The sequence below is a fragment of the Gambusia affinis genome, linkage group LG10 (genome assembly GCF_019740435.1).
Source record: "Gambusia affinis linkage group LG10, SWU_Gaff_1.0, whole genome shotgun sequence".
In the NCBI taxonomy this organism is placed as follows: Eukaryota; Metazoa; Chordata; class Actinopteri; order Cyprinodontiformes; family Poeciliidae; genus Gambusia; species Gambusia affinis.
This window is the reverse complement of record NC_057877.1, coordinates 22948537-22968975: the sequence shown is the minus strand read 5'-3', so window position 1 is coordinate 22968975 and position 20439 is coordinate 22948537. Positions and strand designations below refer to the sequence as shown.

Sequence of the window (20439 nt, the reverse complement as noted above, 5' to 3'; positions counted from 1 at the left end):
GCACAATTACGGCAAAACTAATAACTGCACATTAAACAGCTGTTGAGGTTTTTAGGGGCAGTGTTGGTTATAGAGTCTACCAACTGCTGACAGGAAGGATATACACATTGTTTAAGATTCAGTGTTCTAAATTTACTCAAATTTGAACCCTTTAATCCAAATCTGCTCCTCTTAGATAAAATCAAACCTGATGTTAATTCAGTGATACTGGAAGACCAGCATCATCGGCCACGGTGACAACAGTTTAACACCAAGCTGGGGAAGAACATCCCACACAATACCTCCACTCACCTTCCTCAACAACATTGTTTACTGTGGATCACTTCTGGTTCCTAAGAACCATCTTTTATTGGGACTTCCTGAGGTATAAACACTGTACTTCCTGTAGCAAGGAGGTTGCTACTCCTTTACACAGGAATTATTTAGTCTATCTTGTGTTCGTCCATCATTTTGTGTTTTCGTTGAGCCACAAAACATGACAGGGCCAAACTGCAACCAACAGGTAGATCAGAAGAGAGGATGCTGACCTTTCTTCCATCCAGGAGTTGTACAGGTCAGAAAAGGGGCAGCTAGCATCTCTGCAGACCACACACATCCTGGACACAAACTGTTCAGAATTTTACCTTTCGGTCAGCGCTACAGAGTGTTATTTTCAAAAACCAGCCAAGTTGTCTCTTTCATAAACACAAAGTAGTCACCTATACTGTGAAAAAAATTATTTTTGCACAATCACAATACTTCTCCTCTTTATGCTTTATTCTTATTTTATGTCCTTCAAAGTTTCTACATTTATACCTAATGTCTTCTACACACAATCTTGGCCAATAATGTTGATTCTGATATAGACTTGGAGATTATTAATCAAAAAAGACACATGTACTCTAAAATTATAACATTCAAAGACAAGTCAAATGTTTTCTGGAGAAAAGTTTTACGGTTTGATGAGACAGTTTGGCCAGAATGACAAGAACTGTATTTGATGTTGTCACAGTGAGGCTTTCAAATATGTTGGTAGCATCATGCTGTGAGATTGATTTGTTGTTACTGTTGCTTTGCATGACGTTGTTGGAGACAAACCAAAAGATTTTGCCCACTGGAATTTAAATCTGATGGATTCTGGGTCAGACCCCATATACCAAACCTGTTGGAAAAAATATAAGCTATGTTTGAAAGACGGGTTGTGGTCGGAAAACAAACTGATTCGAATTTGTTTTTAACAACTGTGGTTGAAAAACCAGTCAGAGTTATGTGCGACTTGTTGACGGCAATAGAAAAGTTTCTTGTTCCATTTTTAAAATCCATAATTAAAAACCTGCATGTATGATATTGACAATTGATTGTAAACTTCTGACTGGTGATGTTGTAAAGTAGAATATAATTCAGTTTGACCAGAAGAGGCTCGTAGCTGAACTTGAAGCTGCTTTGTGTCCTTAACTTGACACAAAGTGTTAAAGTGGCATTTCTTCATCATCAGCCTTTGAACAATGATGATGATGATGATGATGATGGATAGCCTGCAGGCACAGAAACCTGCAGGCTATCCATCATAGCCTGCAGCATTTTAAATGCAAACATTCTGCATGGTTGCGTTGGTGTGGGTGTGCTGGAATAAATACTAGTGTGACGATGAAATATTACGTTGAAAGTAGTATCTATAACAGCACATCCATAAATATGTGCTGTTTTTATAAAAACAGGATGTTACAACTGTCATGATAATTCATGTGCTATAGTCATGGTATCAACATTATCTCCTCAGCTTGTTTTAAAGGGGCAGGATGATGTGAAATCAACTATTTTAGCTTTAGATGTTATAATGTTATGCCTTCATCAAAAACATACTTGGAGTTTTGCCTTGGATTTTTTTATGCATGTTTGAGAAATCCTTGAATCTCCCATGGCAACCATTTAGCTGTGGAAAACCCACAGCTTCCAAGATTTCGCCTGACAGAGCAGCCAGAGCATGACTCCCTCACTCGGCTCCTTCAGACTAGTCAGCAGAAATTAGCAAACAGCTGGTAGAACTGCTGATCCCATCATACAAGCTACTTTTCAGTGAAACATGGGTAAAACATTATTAGAGGGTTAATAGAAGAACAATGTTGGGATGACTTCCTGAAGGTGGAGTTTCAGAAAGTGCAGGAGTTTTTAAAGAGACAGAGGCCCAATTAGCATTAAAGCATTAAATTACAACGTCATATTTAACTGAAGGTAACATAGGTACTTGATTGTGCTATAAAATGGCACTTTACCTGGAGAAGACATAATGTGTTAATTTACAATAATTTACAAATGTTAGAAATATTCAATCTGTTGCTGAAAGAACTCTAAAAGAGTAAAATTAACTTCAGTTCTGAGAAGGACCAAATAGATTGGGAGCAGTGTTGATTTAACAGGCTGGCAGTAATCAGCAATGGGTGGTGGAGGGGATTCATTAGTAATTATGCCCTAAAAAGCTGGAAAAACCCGAGTGAGTGGTACTTACTCTGGAGTTTAAACAGTAAGAACAGTGCAATAGAACAATTTAGTGGTTTTTATAGCTTTTTGAAAATTCCCCACATCTTGATGCCAGTAACCAGCCCATGCTTAAAAGGAAAAAATTTTTTTTTTTACCAAGTTTCTTTTTTGTGTTTATACTCTTAATCCGCTTTCAGGCAGAGTCCAGCGCAGGTCAACAAATCATGACTTCAGTTTTTTTAATCGCTTGAAATATTGTGGTGGAAAAATCTCCCTAGAAGGAGCTGGTTATTTAGACAATTAAGTTTACAGTCATTTACTAAATCAGGATTTTTGGATAAAGACGTTATTATTGGAGCCTGAGGGAAGAAAACAACTGCTATTAAAAAGTGAAGTTAACTGTGGTCTGTATAAGCCAAAAAGTTCAATTTTAATTAAACTTTAGAATTTCTCTGTCGTACTGGTTTAAATAATTTATCCCTAAACATTTCTCATGTTTCCCAAATACCTCAACAATTGAATGTCTCCATTCAGAAATGATCAGTTTGTCACAATGATTTTTCTTTGCCTTTGAAGAAAAAAAAGACATTTAAAATTTAAGATATTTTTGGATGAATATAGAGCTGATTAGATATTAGAGGAAAATCATCCACTTGTTAAGCTATTAGCAGCTTTCTGAAGCTCACTCTGGGGAAACTGTCTTCCTGCAACAGGACTCTGGGGTTTGACTTACTGCTGCCGCCTCAAAAATAGCTTCCCTGAAAGTTTAGTCTGAGGTGTCTGCAGGTCAAAGGTACAAACATACTCTAATTTTGTAATGAGAACCTCTGCCATCTTCCTGCTTCATGCATTTTCAGCTTATTTACACCTCAGAGTTGATGGAGGACAGTTTATTTAATAAGGGCAAAATCCAATCTGAGAATGTGCTCGTGAGTCCTGTAGCTTGATAAGCTGCATGCCGTCGTATTTTTAGCTTTATTACAAGTGGTTTTAATTTTAGCAGGTCTGAGAGCCGGTCTGTGCACTGCTGTGACATGATGCAGTGCGGACAGAGAGATCTGGAGTGTCAGGAGCGAAATAAAACCGGTATGTTTTTACAAGAAGAGGCTGCAACCTGGTCAGATCTGGAGTGAAAACTGGAGGCTTTCTTACTAATATTCTAAATATTAGGACCTCTGACCTGATATTTAGCTTGATAAATGCTAAATATCAAGCTAAATATATTTATTTAGCTTGATATATTAATTAGATAAATATCAGTTCAGAATCACAGCGAAAGTTTAGTTCTGCAGCAGTTGGTTGGTAATTTGTAAAATAAATCAGCCACACCTCTATTATTGAACTCCATTTTATTCAACATGTGGGAGCTTTTAAAAGAGCTTAAAATGTGCTGTTAAAAATGTTTTTTTCTGTACAGTGTGCACAATCATTTTGACCATATCATCATCTTCAGGTGTATTTTCTAAATCTAAGCTGGATAAACTTGATCAACTCCAGGATTAAATCCATGCCCCGCTCTATGACAGCCTGGTTTTGACAGTTCAAACTGAAAAAACAGAACGACTTTGCTGTAATGATGTTAGCCTTCCTATTATCTGCTGAAATTCTTGCTTTCTAGAACCCTGAAGAAAAGCCCACCCTGAGACTTTGTTGTAATTTAATATGTTTATTGATGGAAATAGAATAAAATTTTATGTTTTACATTTTGAAAAACAATTTTGAATCATTTTTAAATCATACTTTCAACCTCTAACACAAATCTTAATAGTCAAAAGTCAGTTTTTTTTGCTTATTTTTCATTTGGCAATTGTACATATAGGAATACGCAAAAGTAATCAGATTTGATAAGATAAAATAAAGAGCGTTTCTCTCTCTAGTCGCAGGCTGCTCCTGCTTTTGGCCTGATTGTTGGTGAGAGATGAACAATACAGCTAATAGATTCTGTCACTGCTAAGTTTTGTGGCGACAAATACATTACTATTTTGAAGAATGTGGATGGAATTAAAATCATCATTTGTTTTATATTCTAAAAATAAAAGATCAAGGTGCAAACTAATTAACAAATAACAAATTTCTGTGTAGCTGCATTTTGGGAACCTTCTCAGTTTTTGTTGGTTATTTATCAGCACAGAAAGCATTTCTGTTGGTTATAAGTTGATTAGTTTTGGCATCATGAGTGAATTACTAAAATTAAATGACAGTAGGAGTTCATGTTTGAGTCATTTGCAAAAGCAGTGTCTTTTATAATATATACAATTTTTTGAAATATTGAAAATCAGTTTAATCTTAATCAACTTACCTTGACGTTTCTTATCTCCACATCTGCTCCACTGAAATAAAATCCAATCTGAAGTAATTTATCTTTTGGATTTTATGACCAAGAAGTCACATATTAGTTTAAAAATCAATGAATGAATCATCATAATCAATGAATTCATGAAAACATTTGCAGCTTGGCAAGGTAGCTGATAGCGCTGCAATATGGTTGTTTATGATTGTGATAGCGAATTGAGACGTGATAAACCTACATTTGCCCTATTTTCCTTTCTTACAATTTCCTCATCATTTCATGAGCTTAGATGATTTTTAATAATAGGATTTTTGTTGAAGGAAACTGAATATCAAGTTCATGCAGCCTCAGTGTTGGACATCTATCCAGCTGTCCATATGTATAATTTGCATTCACAGTTTAAATGAAAGCCTTAGGTTTCAAACCTTGGCCTGATGACTTACCAAATTTAATATAAGCAGTTTTTAGTGATTGCAACATTGTACACACTGATGTCGTGATCTATTTCTTCTAAAAGTGTGCAAACAAGCACATCAGTATTAAGGAATTATTTACCTAAAACAAGATCCTCTGCCTTGCTAAAAAGTTACTTGTAGGATAATTTTGTCTTATTTCACATGTGCTATGATATTTCTTCTAGAAACTAGACCAAAAGTACTTTGTTAGATTTTGTGTTTTTGCAGTGGAGAGTTGCTGAACAGAGCAAGACATCAGGACAGTGTGGTCTCATAAGATGATCTTCTGCTTTTTCCTGTCCAGCTTTAAAAAAATGGAACAGGATGAAAATGCCTCCCATCAGCTGCTGCTGCTGGGACACTATGGGAAACCAGTAGAAATCATCCCTCTGATCACAGGATGGGAAAAGGTCAAACTGAATCTCATGACAGGCTTGCTAAGCAAAGCACTTCAAAAAAGGTTTTTCAGGCTTTTCCATGTAACTATGATGCCTGAAAAACTTTGCTTATAAGTGAAAGGAGATCAACAGAACAAAGCCCGTCAGCACAGAGGTTACCTCTGTTTGGTGGCTCATAATGGAATAAATGTGATGTTTATTGCAGAAATGCTTCCCAGTTGAATGAAGTCCCCAAGTCCCATAAAAAGGCCTAACAAGCCTCTCAGTTCCTGCAGTGGCCTGAATGGACAAAACTGTCTTTATGTCCCATTTCGAAGTTCCTGTTTACCCTTCAACCTGTAATTTACTGACTTCTTAGTATTCCCCCTTTTTATTTTTTGCATTTAATGTCGAGTTGGAAATTCATCTCATAGTAAGTGACAGGAAGACCTCTGCAAAAGTCTTAAGTCTCACATTTCTTCACATTTTGCTTCCAAACTGATTGAGTAATGTGTCATATTTTGTCAAGAGGCCTTGAATTTTTGTAGATTCAAGATTGTAGAAAAAAAATCTAGAAACTTTGTTCTAAAAAGTAAACTGTAGAGTTTTGAAGTGAATCATATTAAGAAAATTTACAGTTGTTGTGAAAAAGGTAATTATACCAAATATTCATGTGTTAAACAATATATTTTAAAGACATTTTCACATCCATTCAATGTGAAAATGTTGATTTCACATTGGTGATTAAAGAAAAATTGGTGCTTACACAATAAGTAAAGGTTTATTATTTAACATTATATATGTATTTAAAAGGTCTGTCTTTGTGTTTTACTAAATGGTGAAGAAGGCTGCATCTTTAGTTCACTAGTGAATGATTTAAAAATATCTCACTGAGTAAAAACAAGATTTTCAATTGAAAAACAAACAGTTTAGTTGAAAACGGATAAAACTTACTTATGATTTCAGGTTATCTGAAAATCTTGGAGTAAACATTGCAACATTCATATGTTCAATCAAACTTTTTCATGCCTGGCAGACTGTAAATCACATTTTGCAGTGAATACAGGAGCGATTACCAGGCCCAATCCGAAGGCTGATTGAATCAGCGCATTCTGAAAAACTGAATTAGAAACCATAAACAAGTATTTTCCACTGGAGCAGCTCGGTGGAGATTAAGGTGTGCTCTCTCTCCAAGAGATATTTCAAAGAATTATATACCTCCCATGCCTTGTCATTACCCCGACTCCTTCCATCAAACAGAAGCAGAGCCAGTGTAATTTCCACCAGCTAAGGAAATAACACAATAACAGATGCATACGACATCTCAGTTGTTTCTGGGCATGAAACTGGCTGACATCTGTTCTTGTTCTGTAGTTATGACAATAAAACATCTGGAGAGTCTAGCAGCTGATGTTATGAAGGAGATAAATGGGTCACAGTCTCCTCTTAAAATACAAATGTATGAAGCAGATATGTAGGTCAGCTCTGAACCACGTTTAGAAAGGCCTTAAGCTTATTTATTCTGCTTATTTACATAGCCACAAACTTCAGAGTGGAGGTGACTGGAGAAGAAGGAAATTAGACAAATTAGATTTTAACAGTAAAGTTTAGTTCTGAGAGGATTTATAGCAAATATAATCTATGACAGTTCATTTTGTCATGTTGGGGAAGATAGTATTGTTTATCTGGTTCCCATTTTCACATGACTAACAGCAAACTGAGAAAGATTTAATGTGTGAGCAGCACTCGGTTTGTGTGGACTTTAACAAACTGAGCTACCCTCTCAAATAGCTGAGTTTTTTAATCTACTCTCTTAAGTTGTTTAAACTTACTAGAAACATACTTTACAGCAGAAGCTTCTGAGCCTTTCCGTCGTACAAAATACCATCAGCAGATTTGTTGTTCAGTCTATTTCAGGATTAAACAAACGCCAAAGTTTTTTTCTTTTAGTAGAAATAAAAATACCCATTATTGTCCAATTATGAGGGAAATTCCTGTGTCACAGCAGCAAAGTGACAGGCAAATAAACTCACAAAAGATAGAATATAAAAATATAATAAAGGGAAAAAAATCCTGTACAGTAGGGGCAAAATTGCAACGTAAATATTGTGTGGTTTTAGAGAAGTAGTGTGCTCCAGTCCAAAGGCATGTCCGACTGAATTAGTTTAAAAAATGTACAAAATGTGCATTTGAACATTAGAAGACAGAGTAGTAAACTTTACTGAGCAACAGTAAATTTGTACTTGGAGCAGCATTTATATAAACATTTGTTGATTTTGTTGGGAAGAGTGATGATTATAAAGTCTAACACCTGGATCTCTTATGATGAGAAATATTCTGTATATCACACGCCGTTTCACCCTGGATTTGATTGATGATTGATTTCTAGACGAAAAGCTTCTGCGAAATTCAAGACAAACTTGGGGATAAACTGAGGGAGAATCAAATCTTTAATGTGTGAGAGATTTTAATAATGCAAGAATGTGGCTCCTATTTGGTTGTGGAAATCCAAACCTGTTCTTTGCCCTTTTACCCTTCAATAGAACCAGCTAAAAACCAGTTATGGCACAAGCTCTGATCTAGCACCACTTTGGTGGAAAAACACTAAAACAAACCCAACATGCCAAGAGTGTAACGACTTCACAAACTGCCCCGACACTCATTAAATTTGTTTTACCGCGTTATGATTATCACACTTTATTTCGTCCAACGATTACAATAAAATGTGCAATTGGCACTCATTTTAAAAATTTAATTAGATGTCTGGAGATGATATCCCACCCAGACCCCCCACTGGGTGTTTTACTACCCACAGTGGGGATCGACCCTGTATTTTGCAAACCACTGCCTTAAAGGAATGTTGTGGCGATATTTGAGTTTAATTCCAACTAATGTTTAATGTTAAATACACATAAAAGTAGAGCAATCACAACTTCAGCAGTAAAAAAACAAAGGAGCTTGACTTTGCACTTACAGACCGGATACAGAAAGTAAAATGTTTCATTGTAAAACACCTCAGAACGTGGATTTTTCCTGGAAAAGGGCCTCCTTTTATCCTTTGATTCAGTCGCTCTGCAGGAGCCACTCTACATCCAAATGGAGCCTCTTCATCCTAAAACTCTCCAAGTCGCTGCTACTTCCTCTCTGACTTTATTGAATTCACTTGGTGACATTTTGGACCTGCACAGACTCTACATGGACTGCATTGGGGGCCTGATTTTGAAGGAAACAATGAAGCTTCACAAAAACAGTTTGAAAACAGCGCAGCAACTAAAGAGGCATAATGCCTCATTGTGGGGTCTGAATGTGGCCGATTGTGTTTGCTGGAAGGAAGACGGAGGAGCATCAGGATGCATGTGATGTTAAAACTTAACTTGATTGTGATTATGAAGTTATTTTTTCCTGTTTATATGGAGGAGGAATAGGATATTAGCGATGCGACGTTGGTTTATGTTGAAGACCTTGCAGAGGGAAAATGCCGCTGGTATCAACGCGGTGTATTTAAAGGTGAAGCTGTTTGAAAGCGTCTATGTGAAAGTGTTTCATCTAACAGCAACGTGACGCATCATGTGATATTGGATGGTTTCTGGCTGCAGGATGCCCGCGTGTTTGCGTGCGTGTGTGTCTTTGTATCACAGTATTTTTTCAGCTCTCAGTTTTTGCTTGTCTTCTCCTCTGATTTCCTGCTGCCTTCAGGAAGCAGCTTTCAGGATGACCCAGTGCCTTTCCTGACAGGACTCCCCCCTCCCACATCCCCTACTGGGAGACAATGGGAGGTTTCTAACGGGTGCATGGAGTTATGTTTGTATGCTTGTACTGATGTTGGGGGATTTATTGAGGGAGTTTTAGGCTTTCCTTCAGGAAACAGCAGATTTATCCCAGCAGCAGAGAGGCACTCCTGTCTGAGTGTTTGCTGAGTGTGGGACTGAAAGTCCTCTTAGGATTGAAGACATGAAACAAAACTCCTCACCTGTAGACAGTCAGGATTAGCAACTGTTTGTTTTGTTTTAACTCAAGTAGAAAACCCTGGTAGATTGACATGTAATAGATATTTTTCATTCAACCAAGAAGTTTATTTCTGATGGGAAATATAAGAAAACAATTTTAGAGGAGTGTTAGTTAAGACAAAAAAGGAAAATTAAGTTTCTTCTTCTCATCTTTTCAATAATCAATGGAACTTTTAATTTTAAATTAGAGCAATGAAACACACATAAAGGTTTCCACTGGTAACTTCAACATCCTTTTACACAGTGTGCTTCCAGTCTGAGTTCAGAAAGCCTCCTTGTCATCACCCTAATCTTTCGCTCTCCTCATAGATTATCTGTGTGATTCAATAATAGCTGGGCCGCTCCAGAACGTTTATTGCTTCCAACCAGAAGAAACATGTTGGTAAAATCAAAGCCATACTTTAATAACTCTACACTGGGGTATGAATAATTTGCGTATCTGTATGTGAAGATTTATGAAAAACGTTTGGATTAAAGTTGGAATAACTGTGAAGGGAAGAATTGAGGAGGCTTGAAACAGTTAAACTCTGCCGCTGTAACAGAAATGACTGACAGGATGGTATGCATTTGGAGCTGGAGGCGTTTTCATGGTTTGGATCTGATTCTGCGAATGTGTGCATGCTGAGGTTTCTGAATGGGTTTTTTTTTCCTCACGTAAAGCAGTCAGATTATGAAAGTTTCTGTCAGAAAGAGGATGTTGCTGCTAACTCCCTCCCCTTCTTGTCAGTCACATTGGGTATCCGTCTCTCTCTTTGGCTTTCCTTTCTTGGGGAAAGGGTGGTGTTGGGAATGAGGTCACCGTTTCAAAACATGGCCCCAGTTCTTTCAACAGCACAAGATTTCCTCTTCCATGAGTCCAGCTGAGTACAGAACAAACCAGTGTCTTCCTCTGCATTAGTGGCACGCCTGTGAGGCTGTGCTGGGATAGCAGGAAACTTCTGCACTTGGAGTCACATGTTCCCTCTCAGCCTGCAGGGAAAAATGCATGAATACTAATTTGTTCTGTACTAGTCTTGTTTTCACTGGTGTAGCAGGAAGGCACGTTTGCTCAGAGAAGTGCTCCTCATCGGATGAAATGTAAATAGGGACCATTTCACACCAACTTAAAGGTGCAGTATGTAACTTTTTACATATTTTTTTAAACTGTTAGCATGTCGTGACAGTTTGAGACATAATCTCTAAAAAGATTGATCTCCTTCACCTCCTCTCTGAGCTACTATTGCCTTATGAAGAAATGCACCGCCACAGACCAAAAACAACCAATCAGAGCCAGGAGGAGAGTCTGAGCGCTGTCCGCCAACTTAGTGTACACGCTGCTCAACCTTCTAATGGTGGAAAAACAGCTAATATATTGAACATTATACAAGAAAAGCTTTTGGTCATCAGTGGCCTCAACCAGCCTTCATTCTGTATTAGTCCCACCTTAATAATTGGTCTAGATTCTGGAGGAAAAAGGTGTTAGCTCTGTTGACTGAGACACCTTTTGGCCAATATTTACCAATATTGCCATATAATTTTAATGTGTACACTATTAAACATTGTGCACATTTGCATAGGTTTGAGGTAGGTTGTTTGGGTCATAAACACGATGGCACCTGGACGCATCAGTCAGCACCAGCCAAATAACGAGGTCTTAAATTATCTAACGGCTACAAACTTGTTCTGCATCATATGATTCAGTTCAGTCTCTTAAAAGCCCTGATATTATCCCTACAGGATTACACGAACAGACATGGCTCTATAAAATTTCCCATTAAAACAGGAACACCTCTTTAAGAAGTCAATCTGTTGCTGAATAATTTCACCTTTAACCAGATGTGCCGGACTTTCAATGTGTTACTGGTTGTTTCATAAGCTGGTGTTACTCTGTTTCTCATCTTAGCATTTATGTTGCCATACAAAAATGTTTATTGATGTCAAGATGTAAAATAAATTAGAAGCATTTTGTGAAAGGTTGAGATCAGGACTGCCATTTACTAAATGGCCTACTAAACATTGTTGTGTTTTGGTAGCTTTGGTCCTTAAGAGTTAAGATATAGATTTCCATTGCAGAAATTCGTCTTGATACCTCTGCATTGAGATTGCGTCAAATGATGACAGGCATTGCTTTGTCCAGTGGGCAAGATGCCACTCCACACCATCACACTACTGCCAACAAAAGCTGTTTATCATTGGTAGAGAGGGTTTGGCAAGTTTTTCATACAACTCAATTCTCAAAATGTTTTTTTAGAACAAGTACAGCACCATTTAAAATGAATTAAACAGGGTTTTGCAGTGGTATAAGATTTATTACCAAGAAGCATTGTTTTAACAAAAATTAAATTTCCAAGCACGAATTTCCTTACTTTTTGTGCTGAGTTTGTTTCAATCAGGTTGTGGTTTAGCACACATTCTAACCAGTAACATCCAAACATACCAAAGAGGAATGCAGCTCTATTTAACACTTCTGTGTTGTCTAGCCGAGTTTTCTAATTTATGTTTGGTGAGACATTGTCTGTTTGCTCAATAAATTAGTCCGCTGACATGTCAGCCATTTTTAAGCATTCGACATGCTGATGTGAGAGAATCTTCATCAGTGCAGACAGAGTATTTTTCAAAGTTGTATTATAAGTTTAGGAAAGTTTTAATTTGGTCATTGCTAATTGATTTTTGAAGCAATATACTGTCATAAAAAGTACACTACAATACTTTTTATGACATGTCCCAAAAATCTGTGGCAGCCTGGAAATATAAAGATGTATGCTACAATATCAGACACATAGGAAGCTGATCTGTAAATTATTTCTTGGAACAAATTGAATGCATTGAATTTATCTTTTTTCTCTCTCGTTTTAAATCTGCTAGCATGTGATTAAACTATGGCCTTTTACAAACATTTTAATTGTATTGAATTTCCTTGATTGGTGAGTAAAAACGGGCAAAAACTAATCGGTTGTAACTGTGTAATTGGTGTCCAGGATTGAAATATTTTCCTTAAAGCCAATGTTGGTGAAATGTTGGCTTCAGAGGAGTGTTGTCCTCTTTCTCAAAACATAATTTCAGAGACTTAAATTTAGAGTTAAGTACTGTTAGACAGGCTCTTTATGGCCTTTTCTGTGATTGTGTTTGTGGTTTGTCTTTATGTGAACCGCTCATATGTTTGCACTTCTTTTGGTGTGAGCGACTCGACAGCGTGGCTCTCAGCTGGTCAGGACCGGAGGGGGGAGTAAAGGAAAGGAATGCAGCTTCTTCATCCAGTCTGTAATTTGGTGTCATCAAATCAGAGAGAAAAACAACAAGTTCAGGCAGAAATGTGTGTGTGTGAGAGAGTGAGTGTGTTTTGAGGGACGTTCTGGGTGAGAAATAAAGGGAGTCATGTGAGAGGAGCAGGGTTGAGACAACAAAGCGAGAAATAAAAGCAGATTAAAGGTTGCTGATGTGGGCAAATAAAAAGATGGAGAAATGAAGAAGGATTTGGAAGGAAGGAACGTCTAAGTGTTTCTTGTAAAAACAAAGAAATCTAATTTTGCTACAACAGCTTTTATAATCCTGCTCACATTTCAGAAAACTCCCAACATGGTGGGATGTCTGTGTGTATTTTGTTCTGTTTACATAACTCTACTGTGTTCTTGCTGACGACTTTCGTTCATCCATCTCTACTAGAGGAAACATTCCCACAGGATCACCTGTCACCTCCATGCTTGACCATGTGGATGTTTTACAGTAGCTGGACTTTTCAGTCATCTTTGAAAACTGAATCCACTTTAGTTCACATAATTAGAAAAAGCTGCAAACTACATTACAGTTTTGATAAATCTATACCACAAAGATAGTCAGATTTAGTAATTAAAATGATGAAAAGAAAGCAATATTTATACAAGTAACAATGTTGCATAAAAATGAGTTTAAAAAGTGTGGGGCCTCTTTTCTAGCTTTTACTGTCACTTTGTTCACAATTCTCACCTTCCCAATCTGCCATTAGCACATTTATCAGTGTGTACACAAGGATGATTGACAGCGCTAAGGCCCTCCTCCTGGCTCTGATTGGTTGTTTGAGTGACTGATGCATTTCTGAAGATAGTAGTTGGACCAAAGGGCGGAGATCAACATTTTTCTTTCAGATTATTTGTCTTTTACTATTACAACATGGTGACAATTTTAACAAACATGTAAAAAAAAATCTATTTTTATAAAAGTTACCTACTGCAGCTTTAACTTAAAGCTCAAATCAGCAGACACTGCCCCTCATCTAGCAATGTCATCCTGTCACCTAGAATCCCAAGCTGGTCAGCTGGTTTTACCGTTGTATGAGATGTGCAATGGCTGCTGGAAAAGACAAGTGCTTTGTTGTTGATTTACATCCAGAAACCACTTGCTGCATTCTTGTTGATTGTGCAGGAGGCTCTACTTCTGCTTTTCAAAGCTGTAGATAGATCACAGACCTTTCCTAGCCTGTTCCAGGAAGCATAATGGAACAAGATGCACTTGGATAAGTATATAGCTATACTTATCCAAGTGTATATCTAGATACAGTCTGACCTCTGTCATCCCCACTAGAGATTCTCGTAACTTGTTTATAACCTAAACAAACTGTGTGTTCGTGCCCTGTTGTAATTTTGGTCTAATTTTGGCATCCAACGGCGTCTGGAAAAGAATGAAATCGGATTTGATTTTCAAGTCTGGACAAAAATTGAAAGAAAAATAACATTAGGGAAAAATAAGATGAGGATAATGAGATAAAAATCTTATTGATACCCCAAGGATGTTCCCTCTGGGAAATTAAGATTCTAGCAGTAGAACAGCATCATACAAACAAACGGCTCACATGCACCAACATAGTATACATTTACACAAGTATACAAACAAATAAACAAACAGCAGCAGGTTATTGAACAGACTTAGCCAACAGTAGACTAAATGACTAATTCTCTAAAGCTTCCGCCCACATTTTGTTGCTCTTCCTCTCCCTGAGCCAGGAGGTGAAAGGTCAGGTGTCACAGGAGAAAAAGTATTTTCTAAGTCTGCTAGTCCTGATCTGGGAAAAGAAAGCAGTTGCTAACAGATTCCTCTGGTTGCTGATGAGATTATTGAGGATGACAGGGAAAGTTTAAAATGGCCACCAGAGTCCAGCTGCATGCCAACCACCGAACCTGAGACCATCCATCCATCCATCCCACCTGTCCATCCATCCGTTCATCCATCCATCCCACCTGTCCATCCATCCATCCCACCTGTCCATCCATCCATCCCACCTGTCCATCCATCCGTTCATCCATCCATCCCACCCGTCCATCCATCCATCCGTTCAACCATCCATCCGTTCAACCATCCATCCGTTCAACCATCCATCCTTGGTTTTCGTAGGTTCCATAATCAAAGCCTGACCACTGCTGAAATATCTGCTACTGTTTAGTTTTGTGTTTATTATTTAAAACAAACTAAACAGAGTAAATAATTTTTGTTTTCATGGAAAATTTTTCAGAGGGAACCCAGATGATTGGTTTGGATTCTATAGCATCAAGTTTCTGGAGCTGGGACATTTGGAGGGAAACTGAATGAACACCGGCTGATTTTCATTATTTAAGATTTTTATTTTTGTCTTTGGGAACATTACACAGTTAGAGTTTGCAGCTGTTCCCCGAGGGCTCCTGCTGTGGATTCAGGTAAAAGGTTTGCTGTCTGTGTGAGTGATAGTGGGATTTTCTTTGACAGCAAGAAGTGTGTCTGAGCTAACAAATGATAGATGTGTTCACAGGTTATCAGTGGCTGGTGAGCTACAAGGCCGACAGGCGTGTTTCAACAGCATGTGTTAGGAATGTGCTGCGGGGGCACACGCGTGTGTATGTTTGAAACTAAATAACTGACTGCTTGTATTTGAGGTTTGGCTCTTGTTTTCTACAAGGTGCTGCTGCTGCATCTAAGACATTCGATGCATTCAAAGATTACGCTGGTGAAAACATAAACCAATAAATACAGAGCAAATTTTTCATTAGTCTTCCCCTTTATTGTTCAGCTGATTATTCTATCCATGGCCTGTTCTGATCCACGGGTCGTTTTTCTTGACAGCGGTGTTTTGCATACCTCTCGTCTTTGTTTTACAGGACTGTGTGAAGCAGGAAGGAGGAAACCTCCCTGAGCTCCAGCTGCTTCAATCTCTCATTAAGTGGCTGAGGAAGGTAAACATCCCATAATGTTCTGCTTTCAAGTCTCAATCTGTTACTTTTAGGTTGCCATTTTTTGTTGGCCATATAATTGTAGCAAAAATGTCATTACTTTCTAGAAACATCGAAGTGATGACAGAAGAAAAGTGTATTTTACATTGAATAACTAGGCTGTGAAGGGAAAGCTGCTGTTTGCTTTTAGCTCTTTGTACGTTATAAATACCCACTTGTTTAGAGTTGTATTCAAAACGTAATCTATTGCAAATTTATTGATGGAATCTGACTATGTTGTGTTTTTATTGTTGATTCTATGTTGCATTGTATTTTTGTGTTTGATTTGATGTAAAGCACTTTGAAATGCCTTGCTGCTGAAATGTGCTATACAAATAAAGTTTGATTGATTTGATTGATTGATAAAGAGCTGTATATTTGAATACTGTATATTTTTAAAAATAGGTTGTGATTAAATATAAAAAGAAAAAAGCAGCAAACAATGTTTCAAAGTTTGGCTTAGTGTTAAATGGCTTACTGGTTGTTAAGTTGTTATTTTAGACCAGCATTAGTGAATTATTACAGAAATGATTTCTTTCTCTCTCTGCTTTTCTTCAGCCTGGCACCTTCTGGAGATTTGTGGCACTGAAAGGGTTCAGTCCTGAAAAATGACCCAATCGGTGCAAGTTAATCCAAAGGTGCCTGGTAAGGAGCTACAACTTTAATTTTAATATACTGTTTGTGATTTCATAAACTTGAATGTTTGTGAGACTAATTAAAGAGTTTTGTTTAGTGAGTAAATTGTGTTGCAACAATCGTGTCGAATATTTATCCTTCCTCCAAATTTGAAGCTCAAAAATTGTCTAAATTTCTACCACATTGCTTTGTAAACATTTTTATATTTTGAACATTTGCTGAAGATAATTAAAAGGTCTGTTTAAGTGCCTTTAAAATATCTTTATTAAACCAGTAATAGATGTTGTTTTCTCATTCATAAAATCGGATTTCAAATAAACCTTCAGGAGATGAAGTTTGCATTTTTTATAAATTGAGAAATATTTGGAAATTATCTTTACTAAGGATTAATATAAGACCTTGATAATCTCACAAAAAACTAATTGGTGATAAAGAATGAAACGATGGACATATTGGTTAAAGCTATGATGATTTTAGCTATGATGAGTTTATAGCTTTAACCAATATGTCCATCATTTCATTCTTTATTTCTATGATTTATTCTTTTATGATTTAAGGCCACGTTAAAAAGATAAAAAAATAAAATTAAGAGAATAAAGTCATAAAAGTATGACGATGAAGACGTACGAGAATAAAGCCATAATTATTAGAGAATAAAATTGTGCACAAATGACGTCATATTATTATGACAATAAAGTCCTAAGAATAAAATTGGAGTATTATGAGATCAAAGTCATAATGTTAAGACTTTGAGGAAGCATTGGAAATATTACTTCATTTTCGTATTATTTCAACTTTATTCTCGTAAAAATTTATTTTTGTAAAAATACTATTTTTGTATTATTGTGAATTATTTTTGAATTCACAATCCCGAATTGTGACTTCATTTTCGTAACATTTGGACATTATTCTCATCTTATTCTGACGTTTCTTCTTGAATGACTTTATTCTCTTAATATTTTGACATTATTCTTTAAATAATGACTTTATTCTTGTAATATTATTAATTTATTCTTGTAGTTTTATGTAGTTATTTTTTTCACAGTATGACCCTAAAACTCTGTCATAAAGTTGACCTTGTTTGTGAGAGTAATTGACGGGAGGTTTTTCTTTTTCAAACCTAGGCTCTGCATTCATCTACTCCGGTCAGGAAGAGGCTGACCAGTCGGGCTCTTACTCGGTCCAGACTCCTTATGGCTTCCAGCTCGACCTGGACTTCCTTAAATATGTGGAAGAGATCGAGAGCGGCCACAACGTCCGCCGGGCTCCCCTCAGCTCCCGGCGTCCTGGACGCGGACTCAAGCTTTCCCAGAGGAGTCCAAGCGTTGGGGGACGCACCAGTGGGTGGACATCCACAGAGTCTCTCTCCTCCCCAGTCAGCGAAGACGGGAGGGTTCCTCCTCCCCCGCCGCCGCGCCTTCGCCTGGGATCAGCACCCTGCGAAGTTCTCTCCATTTCCCCCATTACTCTCCTCAACGTGCCTCCGCTTTCTGCTGGGGCCAAAGTGCCGCCGCCTCCGCCACAGAGAAACCCAAGAGTCGAGCGGACTCTCCTGGAAACCAGCCGGCGGCTTCAGCAGGAGCAAACCCACCAGCACCAGAATGGCGGTGGGCGCCTCCAGCTCGCAGATCCTCCCAAGCAGCTCACGCCCTCCCTATCTATACCGCCGCTGCAGAACAGCTGGACCAAACCCAGTCCTCAGACCTCTGGGCGAAGCACTCCAGCTGCTGGCACCACGGTGACCCCGATCCCACCCAGCCAGCTGCAGACCGTCAGAGAGCAGATGGCCACTGCCTTGAAGCAGCTGAAGGAGATGGAGGAAAGAGTGAAGGGTCTTCCTGCTCTGGAGAAAGAGCTGGCCAAGCTGCGTGCAGAAAAGGACATGCTGCTGTTGGCCTTGGAGGAGAAGAAAGCAGCCATGGAGGTTTCCCTTCAGAAGCAACAGTCTAAAGAGTCTTCCACACAAACCACGGAGATCCTCCAATCTGACTACAGCCGAGTGACTTCACCAACCTCAACTGGTCATAAGGGTCTTGTAAAATCTGGGGAGCTGAAAAGACTGGCTGAGAAGTTTGAGGGGAAGGAGCTGAAGTCTCCCCCTCCACCGTTATCGAAAGTTTTACCGCACCTGGCAGAAAAAGAAAAGAAATCTGTTGCTGTTGGGGATGACGTGCCAATGACCTCTGTAGTTTTCTATCACAGTAATGGTGTGAAAGATGCATCTGTGTGCATGCAGGTGAAAGTAAGTGACAAAACCACAGAAACAGAAGCTGCTGTGGTTCATGAGCAGGCAATACAAGTCAGAGCAGGGACAAAGGAGGCTGAAGTCTGGGTTATGGAGTCTCTGCTGGGGCTGACTACAGAGGCACAGAGGGAGATAGACACCTTACAGGACACTATAAAGTTCCAGCAGGAGTCCATAGTGGCTTTAGAAAGCCGCCTTACTGTAGCTGACAAAGACCTTGATAAACTGAGAGCTCAGGTTGATGAAAGAACCTCTAAAGTCACGGCTGAGAAGGGAGAGCTAGCAAAACCCGACATGAGAAACACCCAGGTAGAGACTATAGCTCCCTTATTAAAGCATACCGCCACGATGTGCCATCCGGAGGTGACACATGTTTGTGTTGGCGAAGACTTAGGTGCAGATCAAACCGAGCAGGGAACACAAACTGATGCAACACCAGAGCCAGAACCAGAACCAGAACCAGCACCTGTGGAGCGGTTCAGCGTCGGGTGTCAGTGGGAGAACTTGAGTGGTGAAAATCCTGAGGAGGAGAAAGTTGGAGTGCCAAAAAAGAGACAGCTGACATTTGCAGAATACAAGGTTTCACCAGAGGAAGAGATGGTTGTTGCAGAGGAGGAAAAAACAGGAGAGCAAGAGGAGGAGACCAGAACCAGCGACACAAAAACAGGTGAGCAGTGAGACTTGTACCCATTTTAAAAGGAGCGTATTATGCAAATTTAACATTTTGTATGTTTTTGTTCTTCCTTAATGCTTCTATTTACACACAATAGAGTTTCAACTGCTTCCAAAGAATAATACAGGTGCTTTAAAAAACAAACACCCAGATATTTGGTGGAAATAACTTCATGATTTTTGGTGTCTGGAAAATTAAGCCGTTTCGAAAGCCTCCCAATTCTTGAGTCACATTCAACTGCTGCCAAAACCGGAGCCTCACCTAGCAACCCAGCTGAGCTCCAGCACATTTGGTCAACTGGTTGTACCCCTGTATGTGCTGTACAATGGCTGCTGAAAAAGACATGTTTTGTTGTTAACTTACCATTCAGCTTCTAATATATAAAAACATGTGCATTATGTGTTTAACAAGTCAATGTTTTTCTATGCAAAGACACTATACTGCCAAAAATAGTTGGTACTTTGCAATTTTGGAGCCAGGTCACGGCTGAGAAGGGAGCCTCAACTCTTCTGGAGAGGCTTTCAACACAGTTTAGAGATGTTGTTATAGGAATCTTTGACCCTTTCTTTCAGGAGAGCAGCTTTGAGGTCAAACATTGACGTTGGATTAGATGGCCTCATCAGCTAACCCCAAATATATTTTGTTGATCAGAGGTCAGGTATTCAAATTTCTCCGGAGTAAACTTGCTCAACCACCTCTACATGTACCTTGCTTTAGACGCTGCTGGTAGAAAAGGAAGTGGTCATCCTCAAACTGTTTACATGGAGTGGAGAGCAAAAATCTCTCCAAAATGTCTTGGAGTGTCATAGAATTAAGATATGCTTTCAGTAGAAATAAGGAGTCAAGCTCAACCCCTGAAAAACAACCAAAGACCGTTATTCTTCCTCCACTAAACTTTACAATTTAGAAAGTAATGTCGGAAATATGCAATTTTAGCTGGAAGTGACAAACCTAGACTTAATTACCAAAACAAATGTAGATAGCTTTAGAGTCAGATTGTAGTATACTCTGCACAACTGCATCCCCTGTTTTGTGTATCACTTGGTGTTCAGCCACAAACAAAATAAACTCTTTATTTGCTGCTCTTGAACTAATCTAAACATCTTAC

General features: G+C 38.5%; 1 protein-coding gene across 1 annotated transcript in view; it reads left to right on the top strand.

Annotated features, from left to right (window-relative positions):
• Window positions 1-20439, top strand: part of kank3 (KN motif and ankyrin repeat domains 3) — a 37478-nt gene that overhangs the window by 1261 nt on the left and 15778 nt on the right. Inside the window, exons 2-4 of the mRNA XM_044130460.1 lie at window positions 15667-15741; window positions 16336-16422; window positions 17538-19325. Coding sequence (XP_043986395.1) covers window positions 16386-16422; window positions 17538-19325 — 1825 coding nt within the window. The 5' untranslated portion in view covers window positions 15667-15741; window positions 16336-16385. The remainder of the gene's footprint in view (window positions 1-15666; window positions 15742-16335; window positions 16423-17537; window positions 19326-20439) is intronic.